General features: G+C 35.6%; 1 protein-coding gene across 1 annotated transcript; it reads right to left on the bottom strand.

The window, feature by feature from the left end:
- Window positions 1-1,903: 1,903 nt before the first annotated feature.
- LOC128235633 (uncharacterized) lies at window positions 1,904-20,200 on the bottom strand. The gene is made up of 8 exons (XM_052950437.1): window positions 20,110-20,200; window positions 16,188-16,295; window positions 14,831-14,992; window positions 5,052-5,267; window positions 4,725-4,778; window positions 4,111-4,531; window positions 2,645-2,765; window positions 1,904-2,143 (listed from the first exon to the last, which is right to left on the bottom strand). The coding sequence occupies exons 1-8, from the start codon at window positions 20,198-20,200 to the stop codon at window positions 2,012-2,014; spliced, it is 1,305 nt and encodes a 434-aa protein (XP_052806397.1). The 3' UTR covers window positions 1,904-2,011.
- Between the last annotated feature and the right edge of the window lie 1,793 nt (window positions 20,201-21,993).

Raw genomic sequence — 21,993 nt, 5'->3', positions numbered from 1 at the left:
GACATAAAAAAAAAACGTTAATGTCAAAGGTAAACAAATGCTATTTTTATGATTAAAAAACATCAAACGTTCACATTAGAACTCTATCGTTAAAAAACATTATGACAAATAATGCTCTATTTTGCCGAAAAGCGTTGGATAAGCTAAATTTGAATGAGCAGAAAATAATGTGAAATGGGTATCGGCTTATTGCTGTTAGTTGTGTGTTCATTAAAGCTGCCCTCTAACAGATATACCATTGCAACTTTTTTATTACTTGTCTTGGAAAGAGCATTTTTTTGCGTAAATATCTGCAAACCAGTGATATAAGATTGTTGACAAAAAATCAGATCGTAGATTTTCATATTTCCGTTCGAAAATTAATGTTTTATGGCTTAAACCTTTCCTAACGGTTTAAGAAAAACGCATAAAACATCAATTTTTATACTCAAATATTAAAATCTGCGATCTGATTTATTGCCAGCAATCTTATATAACTGGTTTTCATGTATTTTTGCAAAAAATGGGCTCGTTCCAAGACAAAAAAATAAAAAAAAAGTTGTCAAAACGTTCAACCTGTGAAAGTGCAGCTTTAAAGTAAATACAATATTTGATTTAAACAAAGTTTAAAAGGAATTGTTACTGACATAAAATATGTAAACGAGTCGCTTTATACAGTCGATATATCTAGGTACAATATATTTTAATAAATCTAATAAATACTACGAGTATTGTCACTATTCACTTTAAGTACAACATCAATATCAGTAAGAACATGCACATTTGTAGTGGGCAACTTGCACAGCTACCTTAGTGCAAATCGGTGACACTAATTGATTTATAACATTACTTTGTGTTCGAATATCGGTATTCATTAAGCATCTCAAGTTATTTTCTGACTTAAGTCACTGTCCTACATTAAGGGCCAAATTCAGAACAGCCACTCTCACTCCAACCACATTACCGTAAGGGTCACTCAAGTGGAGTGGTACAAGGGGAGTGACACTTAAGTGATATGTTCGTATTCACACGCCTCACTTATATCGGAACTGTTATGTGATTACAGAGGGTTAACTCATTGAGTGTGGGTGAGAGTGGTTGTTCTGAATTCGGCCCTAAATATGTCAGTGGTCATATCATATACGAACTTAATATTTGTTTGAACTACTTTATTTCCATTGACATTATTGAAAAAAATACAAATTATACAAATATTCTATGAAAAAAAGACATGGACTTAAATTAGGAACTAACTTTAGTTATATTATAAATACCAGTTCCATTGACCATTCCCAAGCAGAAACAACAGTATTTGTTGATCCGACTTTTTTCATGTTTTGTTTATTTTGACGTTCGCGCCATGTTTATAAAAACATGTTGTTTGAGAGGTAAATCAAGTTGTGTTAACTATCATTGTCGTGAATCATCAGGGCCAAAACCAACCTCGCGGCAAGTTTGCCGGGCCAGTATTCAGTATTGATCTTATCCTTATAATTAGTCATTCCTCAGTGATTCCATTCAGCTTATTGGTCAGCTAAATATACAGGCCAATCAAAACACTTAAGTTTCTAATCTTGATTGTAAGTTCAATCCAAGTTGCTTATTGAATAGAGCCCCTGGTGCCATGTTGTTTGACAGGAAATCAAGTTGTGTAAACTACTATTGTCGTGAATCAAATTTATAAACAACGGGGACAAAATCACCCTCGCGGCAGGTTTGCCGGGCCAGTATTTAATATTTATCTTATCCCTATCCTTAGACATGCCAGTGATTCCGTTCAGTCCATTGGTCAGCTTAATATACAGACCAATCAAAGCACTTAGTTTCTAATCTTAAATTTAAGTTAAATCTAAGTTGCTTATTGAATACGGCCCCTGGACTATGCTAAAACATTTTAATGGGTAAAGTGGCGATCAGGATTGTATGGAACATTCATAGTGCGTAATCCGACAGAACATACTATGCGTTTAGTACAGTTCTACGAAGCATGTGTAATACTCATTTAATTACAATATTCCTAATTTCTCTATCGTTAATATTGTCCATACGGGTCATTTTGGCGATTTTCATACTCCTCGTCGCGTGAATAACGTCGACGTTGTGGACGTGACGTGATGTCCGGCAGTTGTTCGAACACAATCTTCTCCCTTGGATTAGGGTCAAACTAGAAGGAAAAAAACGTGTTTGAAACACAATTTTAATATCATGTAACAATGTAACTATATAGTATAGAAAAAACGGGGTTATAGTTCTGTTACAGTATTATTTTGTTCGTGAGGTAGATAGGTAATATTTCAATTGGGTGGATGTTTGCATTTTAGGATTTCACGTGGCGCTATTCGAATAAAACCTCCCAAATCAAAAAAAGGACTAAAAACTTTTTAAATATATGACTCACTTGTTAAATCATTTAAAAGACACGTTTAAACGTAAAATGGAATACTTTAATAATACACTATGTATCCAATGGCACCATTTGGTATCGCGTAGATATTACCTCAGCAGAATTGAATACGACCGTGTGTGTTCTTAGATATGTTTTACTTTTTATAATGAGATAAAAACATTTTATCATGTTTCTTGTAGACACATTCGTTCAGAAAATATACTTCGGATATATTCCTTTCGCAATTTACAAAAGTAGAGTCGCTAAATAAATACGCACATCTTCAAATGGTTGAGACTCCATGGATTGCCTCTGTCTGCTGTGACGCTTCCCACCATGGTGGCCACGGGACTCGTGGTGCCCGGTGTCACGATGCTCGTCTCCATAGCGACGCGATTCTCTGCAAGCAAAGCATCAGACCTCATTTTGGACCTGCTTTACTTAAAGTGACACTCTTATTCAAACTCAATAAATACAAATGTATAATAACAAACATAAATTTTGAGTGATAAATCTTTAACTTCTTACTAAAAAATGCATTTATGGAAAATATTGATTACTGATAACAAGATTGTAACCGAGTATTTGATAGCACAAAACCCAAAAATATTAAATGATTGGTCAATGTTAAAATATTTACAGTGATCTACTATCGTCTCATAAGGTAAAAATACCGTGTTTTCTGCGCCTTTCTTTCAAATTAAACTCGGAATCCTTCATAAGAATCATTGTTTTCGACATTTATTCATGTTTTCTGATATATCTAAACAATTGTATTAATTGTGGTAAATCTTATTTGGGAGCAATAATGCATCTTTAAAGTTTTGTTCAAGTGGCAGTGCATTTGACTACGACTGCATAATGTCAATCCCTGGATTTAAGATCTATGTCCTTGAAAAGAAAATATTTCAAAAAGTGGCAATGTTAACGGAATCTCGAACGATCATGTAGTAAAGCGTCCAATTCATAAATGCTATGTTTAAATTGTCAATATAAACAAAGTAAAGCGGAAATTAACATTACTATGTCGCTACATGTCATCTGTAAAAATATGAAAATACATTACATGTTATAAACGGTTCATGGTTGAAAGTGTCTGGCAGATATAGATTATGCCAGATGGATTTATTTTTTAAGTTTCAAATTAGAAAAAGGTTTGTAAAGTTTAAAACGATCACAAAGTTGGACGGCAATCGCCCCTAAATAAAATGTATGGTAAGTGAACTATATAAAAAGTATGGAGGGTGGAGGGGTGGTTCGCGGTTGATAAAATAAATTTGTAAAACTTCTCTGAAAAGTTTTCGCTGCTGCGCATCCAAAACAAGGCTATTTTATGACAGAGGTTATGTTGTATTTTACAATGTGCGGTTACACTAAACTAATTAAACTAATTTAAGTTGCGATATCTCCAACCTCCAAGGCAAACATACAATGATGAAAATTATAATAATAGTATGTCTCGCAAATATAAACCACTTTATAAATGGCTTATAAAGTATGATTTTCTTACCGAAAATCGCAGTGTATTTTGCAAGAAGCGAAACATAAATTGCACGGTCTTAAAACTTTTTACACTTGTAATTATATGTCTTATGTTTACGGGAAGTACCAATAGATAATTGACCCTATCTCAAATAATACGTGTACCCGGTATCCTTATGTTTAGCGATCTATAATTGGCATATACCAATAGCTCATCATTATAAGTTGTTTTCGGTAAAGCATACACCCAAAACTGTCGGTACCTTTGACCCGAGTAATCCTCTCGTTCTCGCAGACCTTCTATATCGCCACTTTGGCGCCTCCGTCGCTCCCGACGCTCCGTTCGCGGTTCCGAGTGTTCAAGACTGTGACGTCGTGGAGCTTCATGCGTTCTCGCGTGATGTGGCTCAATCTCGGATTTCACTTCGGGTTGGTTATCTGTGACGTCACGTTCTGACGTCAGCGGTTGGCGATCATCACGTTTCTTGTTTTGACGACCAAATCCGTCGGTGTCATCTACTTGTTTCTCCGTCCGTCCTCTTTTATGGTTGATGGAGTCCTCGGTGCGTGTATCGGCATTGCGAGGATCGATTGCCTTCACCTTTTCCACCTTGGCGTTATACTCGTAGCCATAATCAGCACGAGGATTAAAGTCCTCCACCGGCTGTTCTGCAGGCTGAGTGCCTGGGAATTATAAATAACGCATATGAGACATAATAACTCTTTCAAATAACGTATATATCATATAGCTAATCATAAATATCTGTATATATGGCAAAATCCTACTTTAATGTGTCTGGCAACGACAGTGATGTTAATACTTTATTCAATGAAAGGTGCATTTTCTATTCCATTAATAAGGTATATAACAGCTTACCTTCATCGCTTTTCAAATCGGATCCAAGGGTTGACCCATAGCTTTTTACTGGCTCTGCTGAAATTAAAACCATTTTCAAATAAGACCAACTCAATTTATGATAACATTGGTTATAATAGAATAAAATATTTCACTGCACCAACATATATTTATAAATCGAGATCTTCGGAAGAACACAAAATATTCCAATCGTATGTTAATAGTTTAATTAGGGCAGTTCGTCAAACCAATAGCAGTTTCATCGCTGTAAGTGCATCTTTACAATTGCTAAAGAAGTATTTTCATATTTTTCAAACGAATGATATAAAAAAGCTCCTTCCAATTTACCATCTAGCTGTTTAAGTTTGTTGCTGGAGAGGTCACGTGCCATACCGGAAGGCACGCCATGCGGGTTAAAGGTCATCGCCTGGTCCTCGAGAGTCTTGTGAGGAATGTGACTCTCCATGGAGACGCCTTGACGACGGAGATACACGCCGACCCCGATGAAAGCAATCAGGACGAATATAAACGTGATTCCATAGGCGCGGAAAGTTATTTCACTGCCTGCAAGTCGAAGAACTTCATTGGGCAGACATAATAAAAATTGGTAAACATTAACATGCAAAACATTTAGAGTTTGGATAGAAAAAAAATGCTCGATTTGTTATACCCCAATCATACTGTCACGACATTTCACACGAAATGAACGGCAATATAAACCTCACAAAAATCACCCTGGGTGACAATAATTATTATTGTCGGCGCAAAGTTTGTTTAAAACGTATGTATGAATGTTCTACGTAACGGCATCTTTCAACTGTTTAGGGCCATATATACGAGACTTTTACGACAGTCTTCGACATGTATGCAAACGATAATACTACCGAAACCAGCTAGTGGAAATTTAAGGTTTTTGTACAATATGAAAAAGAATAAACGAGTTTTGTTGAGTTATGTACGATTATGTTATGCTGTATGATATGCTAATACAATCTTTAAAAATACCAAAGAAAGACTCATTTAAAAAGTATGCGGTTTAATATAAGTTATCACGGTTCAATCTGCATTTGGAAATCAATGCCTAGAAACGATGCCACTACTTTAGACGGAAGTATATAATAATCCTTCCTAAACGTGTACTGTAGTCGAACAACTCTCGCACAGTCGTACATAAACCGACAAAGAAAGGTCAAAGTGAAACCGCGAGAACTCCTAACACTATGCCGCCAAATGTTTTATATACCGCCGTATGTTAAACCGCATTGTTGTGTTTTTTTTCGCAATGACTTGACAGTGGCTTTTCTAGAACATACGATAAAGGGCGAAAATAAACGAGTAAGTGGCGTGATTCGTAAAATAAGACACCTGTCAACTGTCAGGACATTTGCAAAATAGCCAAGAGTGGTCGCGAATTCATTCAAACGTTTGGTTCAAATGTTTGTTACTGTGTCGGATAATTAAGACGCGATTTTTCACATGTTTTTTCGATATAAGAAGGACACTGATTCAATCTCTCTACGACTTTCAGGAACATTTACAACGGTTTTATACGAGAAAGCGTGCTTTTATACGAGTAAAGGGTCGCTACGATATAGCACTATACATTGTTACATTCGTAACGATTGAATGCGAGTTTTGCACGTTTGTTCAGCATTTGCACAAAAGATGGTAAGCATTATTCAAACCTATGTGTATTTAGTAGGGATGAAAACGGATGGCAAAATTGATATTCGAATATTCGGTAATTCTTTCGATCGAATATTCGAATATCAAAATGAACGTTTAAGAATTGTAGTAAACTATTATTCACTAACGTAATAGCAGGGGCCCTGTGACACTTCTTTGTCATATCCGGTACACGCGACGGACACTTATTGTTCCACAAATTAGCCTCTGAATTTCCCCCATTTTCAGAATATATCCCAAGAAAAAGCGATATATTTTAGACAAAAAGCGAATTGTATCAATTCTATTAAGCATCAGTCACTCTATGTATACAATGAATATCTTACAACTATGCAGATCCTTGTATTTGGGAATTCCATATGATACTACTCGTAGAAAGCGCGTGTATCGAAGTGCATTTGCGGTAAATACTCTTGATAATTGTAATTATTAATTTGCAATTTCTCGGCATACTTAGTCGCAGTAAGTTGTACGTTACCCCACCGCCTCTTATTTTGTCGCCCATGATTCGGCAATGTTTTATGGATGGTGTGAACAGACGATAACATACGAAAACCGGCTCAAAATTCAGAGAATGTCCAATATAATGTATCAGTTGGTTACGAGATTTTTGCAAGAACAGTAAACGGGGAGACTTGAAAACAGTTTTTTTTTATCGTACGCCTTTTCCGAAATGGAGAGATAAGTCCGACTTAATGTGACGTATCGCGACATCCCTACGTCCTAAGCGATGTTTGAAATACACCCCGTTACTCGTGTAGACAGTCTTGACACGGCGGCAAGGATACCAGTCTCTGGACGGCGTCAGTTTTATGCAGCTCAAAATCCTCGCAGAACTTTTCGACAATATTGAAGCAACGAAGATATTACTTCACATAATTTTATTACTGTTTAATGTACGTCATATGAAGTTATCGTTTCATTGTTTAAAGCAGTGAAGACCGTGGCGTCAACTCCGTCGTTCACCAATTTCTCGAAACTTCTTAAGCTTAACAGCCTTAAGTTGCGTATTTCAGAAAGCCAAAATACATATTTTCAGCGATTTTTTATCAATGAAAAATGGTTTAATCGTGACAATCGTAACGATAATTCCTATCTAAAGTATTAAAATAAGAAGTTTGGAGAAATTGGGGCATGCTGGTGATTTTGGAATCAAGTGCAAAATCAATAGCCTGTCAATCGACTTTACACATCGAATAAACAGACTGCCTGCTTCAGCGATATCACGGTGGAGAACCCACGTGACTTATTTGGTAAAGTGCACGGCAACAAATGTCAACAAGTCTCGATTCAGGTAAGGTTTTTAAAGATAACTTTCTTAATATTTGGAGAATTTTTGTGAAATAAAGACCATAAACCCCGCATTTAAGAGCTTTATCCAGGGTAATAAAGAACTTTCTCTAATATCCTAAAGTTTTCCTAAAAATCTTGACCAACTGATTTCTCAGAGTTGAAATCTAAGGCAAAGTACACGGCTTTTGACAAAGCTATCGCTTTACTTCATGTTAGCCGTAAATAATTCATACACAAATCTTATATTAAGCAAATTTTATGTATTTTATAGTATTCAGCGTGTATTGTTGAACTTCTTCTAGTTATTTCAAAGGTAAAAATGAACTAAAACCAAATTGATAACGTACACGGACATTTTAGGATGATAAAGTACACGGTCATTTTAGTTTATGTTTGAAAGTAGAGTGCGATTTACAAACTAATAGTTATATAAGCATTTTCTATTCGTGAAGTCAGAATGTATAGTGTTTAGTTTTTATTTAAGTTGTATCGATAAATTTTGCATTATAACGCACACCTAAATAACTAAATATTTAGCAATCATACTTAATGAGGAGTTGAAAGATAGTCTATGGGATAATTTAAGAGAAAGTCTGCAATTATAAGTTCGATTACTTTTAAATATGCAGATCAATACAGAATCATACATACATTACTTCAAAAATCTGATAGTTTTACTCATAAATTATAATCTGGACTGACGGCGAATAAAACATCTCTGTAGTTAGCAGCCCGTTTGTGGTGATTATAAATTTCATGAATTTCCTATTTTGATGTGATATAAAACAATAGAATAGGCACATCACAATTAGTTTATATATATTTCCACATTTAAAGCATATTGTTCATACCTTTCAGGTAACGCTGATTTTTTTATTTGGTTCAGTCTCAACACATATTATCTGATCCACATCAGTAAAACTGCGGTCGTTCGAACAATACAGACAGGAACTCATTGTAAAGATGGAGGCTTGGAGTTAGATGGGAAACAGCAAGGAGGAATGGGAGCTGATATTACCAACTTATAGGCTAGGACTAAGACTTGAACATCTAGATAAGAGCTGCATGGAACATTAGAATGTTCTAGACTAAAGGATGAAATGTGAATACAAAATAATTGTGTTTCAAAGCTTGCTGAATTATATAAGATACATGCAGTTAAGAGTTTATAGGACATCAATGGGAAAATGACAACAACGCATCTCTAAACCTTGTGAAAATGTTTTATGCTTAATCCGTTTTCATACTTATTTTACACAGCATTTTTTCAGTACTGTAAGACAAACGAACAATTTGAAAGAGCAACATTTGGTAACAGTACGTTTTGCTCTTTATCTTAATAAAATGTTAAACTCATCAAAACGTTATTCTAACTCGGCAACATACTTGAATGCACTTTTAACTAGACCATTGTGATCTTTCAATGTGTCCTGATTAGGTGTGTTTCGCCTTAACGTGCCTGCTAAGTCCAGATTTGAACTTGAATGCTGAGCGACACTGTAGACATTTGTGACGTGTCATTCCCCTATGTCTAGTAGATATCTGGTCACTGAGATTGGTCGAGTCACCCAATTTGAACCCACACACATCTCAGGTTAGCTTCAATTGGCCGCTTTCGCGTCTTTCGTGTATCTTCAAGTCTTGCAAGAGCAGTTTTGCCACAATATTTGCAAACGTGCAACTTTGTCTCGCCGTGATTGCTGCACCTATAAAAAAGACATGCACTGTCACAAGTTAGGGAGAAATGCTGGCAATGTCAGTAATTGAATATAATTTATAAAAAACACTATATTACTGCCACGCAATGAGTGTTTGATCGTGTAATCAGCATCATAAAACTATACGACCCTGTCCACTGAAACACGGACCACATTATTATTTGAAAAACGCAACTCCTAAAAACCGTTGAAAACACAGTCAGACGACGGCAAATCTTAACCTCTACACGAGGGGAGTCATAATAAAAGAATAACTTTAGTATATTCTTATTTCTCTGCGAAATAATAAAGCTAAATACTAACCTGTGTCTGTGTAAACGATGGCAATTGACCAGAATGCCTTCTATCGTGGTCTACTAGGTGTTGTTGTTTTTATTTTGAAATGCCATTCCGCATTCTTTGCATAAAGTCGGAGTCTGCATATTCTGAAATGAAACAAATGTCACAAAATCATAAGTCTATCAAATCAGCTAGCAATCGAAGACATTGAAAGTACAAGAACACTTCTCTTTCTCAAAATTGACAAAATGAAGAGTTATTAAGCAGTTCTGTGTTACTGTTTACCGTGTATAATGAATACAAACACGTTTTACATATACGATACGAAAAAGAAGTGGAACACCCTTTACAAAAACTTCAAGCCCTTTATATGTCAATTGCGAATATATTGTTAAAATACGGGACTGATTTTTAGTGTGATAACACTTGTTTCCATGATTCATGAAAATGAGCCCATCATTTAGGCGACTCCGTCGGTCTAACTGTTAAAACGCGTTCATTCTTCCATTGCCACTCCATTACAATGCGTCTTTTCAAACATGGAGCAATGATCAATAATGAATTTGAAGAATAGAAATTATAAATAAATCTATAACAACTCGTTTTAGCACTAGTCAGTGAAATAATGAGTATATACACTGAATGTTGTAAACGACCGTGTACTTTATCAAACCTAAAATGTCCGTGTACGTTATCAATTTGGTTTTAGTTCATTTTCGCCTTTGAAATAACTACAAGAAGTTCAACAATACACGCTGAAAACTTTAAAATACATGAAAATTGCTTAAAATAACATTTGTGTATGAATTATTTACGGCTAACATGATGTAAAGCGATAGATTTGTCAAAATCCGTGTACTTTGCCTTAGATTTCAACTCTGAGAAATCAGTTGGTCAAGATTTTCAGGAAAACTTTAGAATATTAGAGAAAGTTCTTTATTACCGTTGATAGAACTCTTAAATGCGGGGTTTATGGTCTTTATTTTACGAAAAATCTCCAAATATTAAGAAAGTTATCTTTAAAAACCTTACCTGAATCGAGACTTGTTAACATTTGTTGCCGTGCACTTTACCAAATAAGTCACGTGGGTTCTCCACCGTGGATATGGCGTATAATTTTACGTATCACGTGAAACTAACGTCGAAAATAAGGGCAAATCGCAAAGCATCAATACACGCACAGTTTGCATTAGTATAACTTAAATTGTGGCTTGAAATTACGATTGCATGAACGGCGCGTTGACAAACGAAACCCTTCTAAGTGGTGAAACTGACTATTCGATGCCGCTGTTGTGGCTTTCGAATTTACCGCCTCTTCGGAGTTTTTGACATTACGACCGTGTTTTGTAAAACTGATTGACGCGCCCGTATCACTAGGTTTAAATAAAAACGATAATGTCATGATAAATCAACGACCTCCCTATGACAAGTTATAAAGTCATCGTAATTCGTAGAAAAAAAGGAACTGTCAGGGGAATTTTACGTTTAACTAAATACATACTAGGTAGCGCTAAACACAATTTCCTTTAACTTTCCAAAGTATGATTTTATAGACACGCGCACTTATGTTTTTTATGAATTCATCCAAACTGATATATTCTTAGTAAACGTATCATTTTTTCCCTTTAAAATAACAACCATATTTAACTATTTAACACTGGCGTTACTAGTGATATTTTAGTCATGAAAACATTTTTAAGTTTGTTTTGGTGTAGTTTGTTTTGGTGTGTTTTTTTTTTGGTGTAGTTTGTTTTGGTGTAGTTTGTTTTGGTGTGGTTTGTTTTGGTGTGGTTTGTTTTGGTGTAGTTTGTTTTGGTGTGGTTTGTTTTGGTGTAGTTTGTTTTGGTGTGGTTTGTTTTGGTGTGGTTTGTTTTGGTGTAGTTTGTTTTGGTGTAGTTTATTTTTGTGTAGTTTGTTTTGGTGTGGTTTGTTTTGGTGTGGTTTGTTTCGGTGTAGTTTGTTTTGGTGTAGTTTGTTTCGGTGTGTTTTGTTTTGGTGTAGTTTGTTTTGGTGTGCTTTGTTTTGGTGTAGTTTGTTTTGGTGTGGTTTGTTTTGGTGTAGTTTGTTTTGGTGTAGTTTATTTTTGTGTAGTTTGTTTTGGTGTGGTTTGTTTTGGTGTGGTTTGTTTTGGTGTAGTTTGTTTTGGTGTAGTTTGTTTCGGTGTAGTTTGTTTCGGTGTAGTTTGTTTTGGTGTAGTTTGTTTCGGTGTTGTTTGTTTTGGTGTGGTTTGTTTTGGTGTGGTTGGTTTTGGTGTAGTTTGTTTTGGTGTAGTTTGTTTTGGTGTGGTTTGTTTCGGTGTAGTTTGTTTTGGTGTAGTTTGTTTTGGTGTAGTTTGTTTTGGTGTAGTTTGTTTTGGTGTAGTTTGTTTCGGTGTTGTTTGTTTTGGTGTGGTTTGTTTTTGTGCGGTTGGTTTTGGTGTAGTTTTTTCGGTGTGGTTTGTTTTTGTGTGGTTTATTTCGGTGTAGTTTGTTTTGGTGTAGTTTGTTTCGGTGTAGTTTGTTTCGGTTTAGTTTGTTTTGGTGTAGTTTGTTTCGGTATGGTTTGTTTTGGTGTGGTTTGTTTTGGTGTAGTTTGTTTTGGTGTAGTTTGTTTTAGTGTGGTTTGTTTTGGTGTGGTTTGTTTTGGTGTAGTTTGTTTTGGTGTGGTTTGTTTTGGTGTGGTTTGTTTCGGTGTAGTTTGTTTTGGTGTAGTTTGTTTTGGTGTGGTTTGTTTTGGTGTAGTTTGTTTTGGTGTAGTTTGTTTTGGTGTGGTTTGTTTCGGTGTAGTTTGTTTTGGTGTAGTTTGTTTTGGTGTGGTTTGTTTTGGTGTAGTTTGTTTTGGTGTAGTTTGTTTTGGTGTAGTTTGTTTCGGTGTAGTTTGTTTTGGTGTGGTTTGTTTTGGTGTGGTTTGTTTTGGTGTGGTTTGTTTTGGTGTGGTTTGTTTTGGTGTAGTTTGTTTTGGTGTGGTTTGTTTTGGTGTAGTTTGTTTTGGTGTGGTTTGTTTTGGTGTGGTTTGTTTTGGTGTAGTTTGTTTTGGTGTAGTTTGTTTTGGTGTAGTTTGTTTCGGTGTAGTTTGTTTTTGTGTAGTTTGTTTTGGTGTGGTTTGTTTTGGTGTGGTTTGTTTTGGTGTAGTTTGTTTTGGTGTAGTTTGTTTTAGTGTGGTTTGTTTTGGTGTGGTTTGTTTTGGTGTAGTTTGTTTTGGTGTGGTTTGTTTTTGTGTGGTTTGTTTTGGTGTAGTTTGTTTTGGTGTAGTTTGTTACGGTGTGGTTTGTTTTGGTGTGGTTTGTTTTGGTGTGGTTTGTTTTGGTGTGGTTTGTTTCGGTGTAGTTTGTTTTGGTGTAGTTTGTTTCGGTGTAGATTGTTTTGGTGTGGTTTGTTTCGGTGTGGTTTGTTTTGGTGTGGTTTGTTTCGGTGTAGTTTGTTTTGGTGTGGTTTGTTTTGGTGAGGTTTGTTTTGGTGTAGTTTTTTTTGGTGTGGTTTGCTTTGGTGTGGTTTGTTTTGGTGTAGTTTGTTTTGGTGTAGTTTGTTTTGGTGTGGTTTGTTTTGGTGTAGTTTGTTTTGGTGTGGTTTGCTTTGGTGTGGTTTGTTTTGGTGTAGTTTGTTTTGGTGTAGTTTGTTTTGTTGTGGTTTGTTTTGGTGTGGTTTGTTTTGGTGTAGTTTGTTTAGGTGTAGTTTGTTTTAGTGTGGTTTGTTTTGGTGTGGTTTGTTTCGGTGTAGTTTGTTTTGGTGTAGTTTGTTTTGGTGTAGTTTGTTTCGGTGTAGATTGATTTGGTGTGGTTTGTTTTGGTGTGGTTTGTTTTGGTGTGGTTTGTTTCGGTGTAGTTTGTTTTGGTGTAGTTTGTTTCGGTGTAGTTTGTTTTGGTGTGGTTTGTTTCGGTGTGGTTTGTTTTGGTGTGGTTTGTTTCGGTGTAGTTTGTTTTGGTGTAGTTTGTTTTGGTGTAGTTTGTTTTGGTGTGGTTTGTTTTGGTGTGGGTTTTTTTGGTGTAGTTTGTTTTGGTGTGGTTTGTTTTGGTGTGGTTTGTTTTGGTGTAGTTTGTTTTGGTGTAGTTTGTTTTGGTGTAGTTTGTTTTGGTGTGGTTTGTTTTGGTGTGGTTTGTTTTGGTGTAGTTTGTTTTGGTGTTTGTTTTGGTGTGGTTTGTTGCGGTGTTGTTAGTTTTGGTGTAGTTTGTTTCGGTGTAGTTTGTTTTGGTGTAGTTTGTTTTGGTGTGGTTTTTTTGGTGTAGTTTGTTTTGGTGTGGTTTGTTTTGGTGTGGTTTGTTTTGGTGTGGTTTGTTTTGGTGTAGTTTGTTTTGGTGTAGTTTGTTTTGGTGTAGTTTGTTTAGGTGTGGTTTGTTTAGCTATGTTTTTATCCGTGTTGTATGGATTTTTACTTGGAAAATGCTGCCAAGGAAAAGATCTGTATTAAGTTTCTTATCAAATTGTTCAGCTAAATAGAGTGAATATCAATACTGTCATGCCTAAGCATAAATGCCAAAGGCCACTGACGAAATGGTAATCTGTTTCGCAATTTTTTGTAGAATTATTCGCGTTCACATCTTGACATTGAGGAGATTGAATTTAAATGTTGTAAATTATGAAAGAAATGCAATAAAATTAAAGTTTAGAAATAATCAGGAAAAATGAAGTTCCAGCTTGTCAATTCAATTTGGGTTCACCAGAACTGATATTTCCCCATGTTGAAACATATAATGCAAACAAAGTGTTAGTTGAAGAGTTTGAACTGTGTATGAGCTATAGAACGAGTGATTTCATTTTTGTCCAGAGTCTGATCAACTTTAACATTTTGATAACCATGTGACAAAATATGTGGGAATAGAAGTAAATTTGGCGTTTAATTGGAATGATGATCTTTTCTTTGAAGCACGGGGGGAACTGATATATTTGCATTTGAATTATATGTCTATTACATTTTGGTAATAATTCGTGATACGTTTACATCTTTAGAGCGATCAAAGGTGAAAACAGCTGATGTCAATGTATGATATATCTCTTTCTTCAAGTTTTTTGGTTGGAAAGTAAACAGATGAAAGCCATCTGGTATTAACATATCGTCATTAGTGAATGTTTCGTAAACCGCAAAGGTAAGATCAATGAAAAATATGTCAGAGCTCATTCGGGGGGTTGGGGGGGGGTCAAACTGTTTGCGATAAAGCGATGAAAAAAGAATAAATACCATAGCCGTATACGAGCATACCGCCAAAGACTGCTCCGCATCCCCTCCCAAGCCCGTGGTGAAGGCCCTGTAGGATTCCTTGGGTCGAGGAACGTAACGTCAATGGAATGGCCTGCATCACGTAGAAGCAAGTCGTTGCCCACACTGCGGCATGTGTCAAACCTGCAGAGTAAAACGTTTTGTATAACCTTTATGATACACTAAGTATAACATAGAACGTGTATCTGTGGTACCTTGTTTATTATGCAGTGTGGTATTGTTGTGTTGGTATTAGGTTATTCATGTATTTTGTATGTGTCTATTGTAGACATATAAATAACATATTAAATTTCGGATAAATGTACTTGTATCAAATAATCAAATATCTATTTTTGTTTAGTATTTTTTTCGATATTAAGTCTTGAAAATATTATTAAAACTAAATGAACAAGCCATGTCCTGTTTAAGCCCTTATTGTTCGTGAACTCGCGTTGTTTTTTTTTAATTGTGATCACGTGGTTATTGCTTAATATACACTTAATATACACGTACTAGAAATTGTTTTTGCTTCTGGAGTTTTCCCTGTATAGTAAAAACTCTTTGCCTCGAACTCATCGAGACCGCCGATAAAACTACTAGAGAACAGGGATTCGTTCATTAATAAAAATATAATTGCAACATTTGAATGTTTGGCAATAGTATAGCTGCAAAATTGTTCGATATATGTTTTAAAAACCATATGCTTCCATTTCAGATTCATTTTATTTAGATTTAATGAGCCTGACTTTTCATTGGTTTCGACTGTCGAAACAGAACCTCTTAAGTAAATTAATCGACATTTCGGGTTAATAGGAAACTTTTTAGAAGTAATCTGTGATATAAAACTGAACTCTATAGCCTTAAACAAAGTTCTTACATAGAACTCAGAATCTTGCAAATTTCAATTTCCTATCATGGAACTGATTATTCTAGTTATACTGATAAGCATAAATCACAAACGTATACAGCTTTGTTGTTTTCCTATGTTTTCCTCAGTGGAGAAATTCAGTTCTTACTGAGGATACGGCAAATATTTCCAGTAAAAGTGTCATAAATGTTTTCGTTATTCTTATTAAAACATTCGCTGTTGTTTGTCTTAAGTTTCTTGAACCAAATATGTAGCGCGACTCAGAGAATATCATTTCAACAGATTCCAAAAATAAAACGGCAGGAACACAATACTAATTAATGAAAATATAGTTGCAACATTTAAATGTTTGGCGTTAGCATAACTGCACACATATTCGATATATCTTTTTCAGAAACCATATGCGTTCAACCATGTCAATAAAAAACGTATATCTAAGTTGTCAATAATTGTTATGTCAACGTAGCTAACCTTGCACGAGCTCAAATGGCAGCACCATCCAGGGACCGATGAGACACGAAATGTAGATGAAGTGTACAATGTTTCCTACCAAACCCATGTACAGGACCTTGATGTGACCTGAAAGTAGAAATTGCAATCATAGTAGTAAACAATAGAACGTAACCTACGTGTCGAAAATGCATAAAAATTGTTTATCTTTATTTGCTATCTTCATCAGCAAATGGCCTGAACTACGCTCCAAGTAAGAAACACACAAAGAACCGGTCAGTTGGCTGCAATACTCTCCTTTTCGATTTGTAATGGAAACAGCAAAATTATCTGCCCACTTTTAAAGAAACTGTTTACTTTCTCACGATATTCAGCAAACAAGGAAGTTGCAAGTCAATATTGCAAATCTGAAAAAAGTTTTGAGTTTCCTTAGGGATGACAAACGCAGCACCTATATTAAATGATTCGATCCATTCAACCTAATATAATGTAATGAAAAGCAAAATGTTTGTTCGGCAATATTGACGTACATTTAACCTGTAAGTGTCACATTTTTCTTCCTTACAACTCTTAATTTCTCTATAGAAAACCCTCGGAAATTAGGCTACCGAAAAGTAATATTTCCTGGATATTCAACTTCTTGGCTGTTTCCGTATTGACTAATGAAAGCATCCAATCAAACGTCCGAAGTTCTTTGTTTTTTTTAGTATTAGACTTCTGTAATCAATTTGCCAGAGTATTCAATTTACCTATACATTAACCATAGCCTGGTACCGTGATTATGTGTATACATAACTTATAAAACTTCGATAAATAATCTCAGAAACTTTCGTTTTATTATTGTCAAGTTTTTATTTTTGTTTCAACATTGCAAACATGAACCAATTTCGTTCGTCTTACAAGATAGAAGACAACTCTATCTGACTGAAGGACAAACTATACATAGTTGTTCTTTGATCTATAGTCAAAGACAGAGCTCAAGGCGAGAAAAGTTATCTGACGTGTTGTGAATAATTAAACACTGTCGTAGTTTACCGATCAACGAGTATCATGATTGCAACAGAGATAGGGCATTTTATCGAAGTTTTATTAAATTCTAAATAAATTCGAATACAAAACACCTCATTTGGAGCTCTGATTGATTTATTAACAAACGAATCCAACGCTGACAAACTTCTGGTAGTAAACAACATTTACATTTCGAGTCGCTTCGTATCGAAATACTTTACATAACATATAACATAAAGATGTCCATTCTTTTATATATAAAGTCAACCGGCCAGTTTATCACTTTTTAACGAAAAACATAGTTTTATGACGTTGGGGGCCTATATTTTCGCCGGTCCGAACCTGTCCAAAAATTAATTATGGACCGCTGGCGTTATAAAACTGATCAGTGCGGTTCTGTGTTTGTCACATTTATAAATATAGCCAGACGACAGCTTTGTTTAATAAAACACATCAAACGCGTTTTAAAAATATTGAATGGTAGTATAAAATGTATAGTAAAATATAAGAAAAGTAACACACCACTTCGGGTCAATTGAGAAATTTGACATTATAAGGGCCGGCAAGTCAGTTTCCAAATGCGAATTGACCTCCGTCGGCCCATTTACACCTTCAGGGCGTGACTTGCCGGATCTTATAATGTCATATGACTCTCAGTGGTGTGTAATATTCCTTAATCATGTTATTAAAACATATGGTATGACTGATGTTTATAGATATAAATACCCAACAAAAATGGTATAACATTTTGCAGAAATAACATTGGTTGTAGATTAGACATATTTTATATACCTTCAAAGTTGAAAGATGATGTGTTTGACACTGGAATTTTACCATGCTCTCTAGTGTTCAGTGCATAGCATTCAAATTGAGAATCTTTTGTTTGGACCGGCTGTGTGAACAATCCAGGCTCTGGTTAATTCCGTTACAGAGATCCTTGGGGCTCCCAATCAGCAGGTCATAGGACACGCACTGCACATTGTGTTTTGCTGATGGTCCATCTTGGGGTTATCAATATATTTCCAATTCAACAGTATTTTTTTTTTCATTTAATAATAAGCTGTGTATTAATGTGAACCATCATCATTTCCAGTCAAAAACTGTAAACAGCTAAAAAAATAATAATTTCTAATTGCAGTTACTTTCGAAACATTTTAGAAGACAGCACCCTGTCATAGCTTTTGTGTAAGTGTGCATTGATTGATTGTTTGATTGATTGATTGATTAATTGATTGATTGATTGATTGATTGATTGATTGATTACAAGAATGATTGTTTTGACACTTTTCTTAAGGTGTTCCTGGACCTTATGTTGAATTTTGGGAGAAGAGGACAAGAAAACCTTGCTGGATTTTCACAAAAGGACTTCTCTGTGACCACAGATGAGGATGGAATGAAATATGTCGCACGAACATTAAAATGACGCTCAAAAGTCATCTGTTGGCCAGATGTATGAAGTCAAAGGTACGCTTCCCCTTTGAAAAGTTATATTTAAACATTCTTAAATGTACTACTGAACATTATGAAAAGTATATGACATATTGTGCAGATATTAAGAGAACTTGTGTTGAATTTTGGTGTAAGATCATAATTTATTTCACTGATTGATCAAGAAAAAACATTTTTTACACAAATCAATGAGTGAAAATAAAATGGACTATGATCACAAGCAAAATACCCAAAGATCTCTTACCATGATTCTACAAATAATCTGGGTGTGGGGGGGGGGGCTTATGATTTTTTTTATTAAATTATCTAAGGCAATATTGTTGGCAACACAGTGTTTATGGTACTCAGTTTTTAAATGTCAAATTGTTTGTACTATCATATTCATTGATGAAAAGATATTTTAATTACAGTTAAGACCGTGACTGGTGTACAGGGAAGTCTTTTTTAAGTACATAAGGCGTCTTAACCCGTTTTGTCCAGCATTCTTCTAGTTTCCAGAGCTGTTTCAGAAGATCTACTACAACACTGTCAGACCAGGACACATCAAGTATGCTTTTTTTATAAAAAACATGGATTGTTTTACATTTTTTGTATTATTTTCATGATAAGTTGTGTAATGTTATGACTTTAAAATTATATATTTTTTCATATTGACTCCCTTACAATGTGTTCATTAAATAGAAAACTAACGGTGGCAATATCATTATGCAGGATATTAATTTCTTTTCAAAATATTATAATTCGCAAATATTGTTATAAATATTATTTCAGACTGGTAAACCTCCTGGCAACAATCAGGGAATAGGCAAGGCTGTCGCAGAAGTATACAAATCACTGCTGTTGGGCTACAACCACAGTTCTGGATGAGGCCCGCATTCCTACAAGACATATCACGACTGTTACAGTGACACATCCTTGAAGACGTACACAGGAAAAACTAGTAGTTCAAACATAAAACTTATGTTTGAAAGAAATCAGTGCAAATATCCTTAGCAGTTGTGCAACAAATGTGGAAACTACCAGTGGCATACATATAGACAATTTGAACTCTGACCATCTTGAACCCTTATCAAGTTCACAATGATCCATGTCTTTGCTAGAGGACATTGATTTCTTCAATTTGATTTCTCAATAAAAACTGAGGGCTGCAACTAAAGAAATCTCATAATCTTCTCACTTCTATAATTGCTCACAAGAAAGTATTTTAAGGAACAGTTTAAACCTGTTAAGGGTCATGAATTGCATTGATGTTCTTGTTATTCTCTGAAAGAATTCAAATGTCGGAACAGTTACATCTTGGTTTTTTTTTTGTTATATTGTAAACAGATTTCTCTGTGATAAGGCAGATGTGGATCATTTGTCTGATACTTTCGTTCTGTGATATGGTAACTGTTAATCAATAAAACCAATTGAAAAACAAGTTAATATAACCTTGGTCAGTGGATTCCACCACCCATATCTCACTTGGCCAAAACTATAGATGTACCAAGCACCCCAGTCTCACTTGGCCGAAACTCTAGATGTACAAGCACCCCATCCCCACTTGGCCGAAACTCTAGATGTACAAAGCACCCCATCCTCACTTCGCCGAAACTCTAGATGTATCAAGCACCCCAACCTCACTTGGCCAAAACTCTAGATATAACCAAGCACCCCAGTCCCACTTGGCCAATATTCTAGATGTACCCAGCACCCAAGTCTCACTTAGCCAAAACTCTAGATGTACACAGCACCCCAGTCCCACTTTGCCAAAAACTCTAGATATACCAAGCACCCTAGCCTCACTTGGCCAAGCTAGTTGAACGCAGCATCCAAGTCTGACTTGGCCAAAACTTTAGATGCACCTAGCACCCCAGTCTCACTTGGCCAAAACTCTAGATTACCCCAGCACCCCAGTCTCACTTGGCCAAAATTCTAGATGTACCAAGTACCCAAGCCCCACTTTGCCAAAACTCTAGATGTACCAAGCACCCAAGTCTCACTTGACCAAAACTCTAGATGTAACCAGCACCCCCTACTCACTTGGTAAAAACTCTAGATATACCCAGTCGTGTCCATTGGCACTGGTAAAACCCTGTTTCATTTTCTGTGGGCCGTCTAGCTGAAATATTTAAGCCATTTCCGGTGGTTATCTGACATTTTTTACGTGCGTTATGCCTAACCATTATTAGGGTTTCTATTATTTTTCTGGCCACGGCAAACTTTCAAAATCAAGCTTATTTCAGGAACACCGTGGAAAACATTTCACTTCACCTTTACACGGTCCGTTAGGTCTGTGACTTTAAAAAAAAAATACTTCCGGTAGGCCACACTAGGCGTGGGACCGTCACTCTATCCTAGGAGTAAGATTTGTTATTGGCTGTATCTCGATACTGGAAATTGGTATTTAAATTCTTATTCCAAATTCCTGCTCAGCGTACCATTAAACAAAAGAAAAAAACACCCCTGAGTTTGTAAAACATTTTGTTACAGACTGAAACGTTCCAAAGTTAAAACGTCCTATGGTCAAACCGTCCCAATCCACAATTAAAAACTTCTACAAAGTACAGGCAAAACGTCCTCACTTATATATTATTATGTTGTCAGCGTCATGTATACTAATCTTTCAGCAACATGTATACTATGCTGTCAGATTCATGTGTGATATGTTGTCAGTGTCATGTGTTATATGGTGTAAGCCTTATGTGTTATATGTTGTCCGCGTCATGTGTAATAGGTTGTCAGCGTCATGTGTTATAGGTTGTCAGCGTCATGTGTAATATATTGTCCGCGTCATGTGTTATAAGCTGTAAGCTTCATGTGTTATATATAGCGTCATGTGTAATATATTGTCCGCGTCATGTGTTATATGTTGTAAGCTTCATTTGATTAATGTTGTCCACGTCATGTTTTAAAGGTTGTCAGCGTCATGTGTTATATTTTGTCCGCGTCATGTGTTATATGTTGTAAACATAATGTGGTATATGTTGTCTGCGTCATGTGTTATATGTTGTAAACATAATGTGGTATATGTTGTCTGCGTCATGTGTTATGTGTTGTAAACATAATGTGGTATATGTTGTCTGCGTCATGTGTTATGTGTTGTAAACATAATGTGGTATATGTTGTCTGCGTCATGTGTTATATGTTGTCCGCGTCATGTGTTATATGTTGTAAGCCTCATGTGTTATATGTTGTAAGCTTCATGTGTTGTATATTGTCCGCGTCATGTCTTTAAGTTTGTAAGCGTCATGTGTTATATTTTGTCCGCGTCATGTGTTATTTGTTGTAAACCTCATGTGTTATATGTTGTCTGCGTCATGTGTTATATGTTGTAAGTCTCATGTGTTATATATTGTCCGCGTCATATGTTATATGGTTTTAGCCTCAT

Source organism: Mya arenaria, chromosome 5 (assembly GCF_026914265.1).
Source record: "Mya arenaria isolate MELC-2E11 chromosome 5, ASM2691426v1".
Lineage (NCBI taxonomy): Eukaryota > Metazoa > Mollusca > Bivalvia > Myida > Myidae > Mya > Mya arenaria.
The sequence above is the reverse complement of the archived record's forward strand: the minus strand, read 5'-3'. Positions and strand labels throughout refer to the sequence as shown.

Coding starts and splice junctions, on each gene's coding strand:
- LOC128235633 (XM_052950437.1), bottom strand. CDS start 20,200: ATGGGGTGCTTTGTACATCTAGAGTTTCGGCCAAGTGGGGATGGGGTG. Junction 4,532..4,724: donor CGATTTGAAAAGCGATGAAG/GTAAGCTGTTAT, acceptor TATAATTCCCAG/GCACTCAGCCTGCAGAACAG. Junction 2,144..2,644: donor AGTCTCAACCATTTGAAGAT/GTGCGTATTTAT, acceptor TTTTCCTTCTAG/TTTGACCCTAATCCAAGGGA.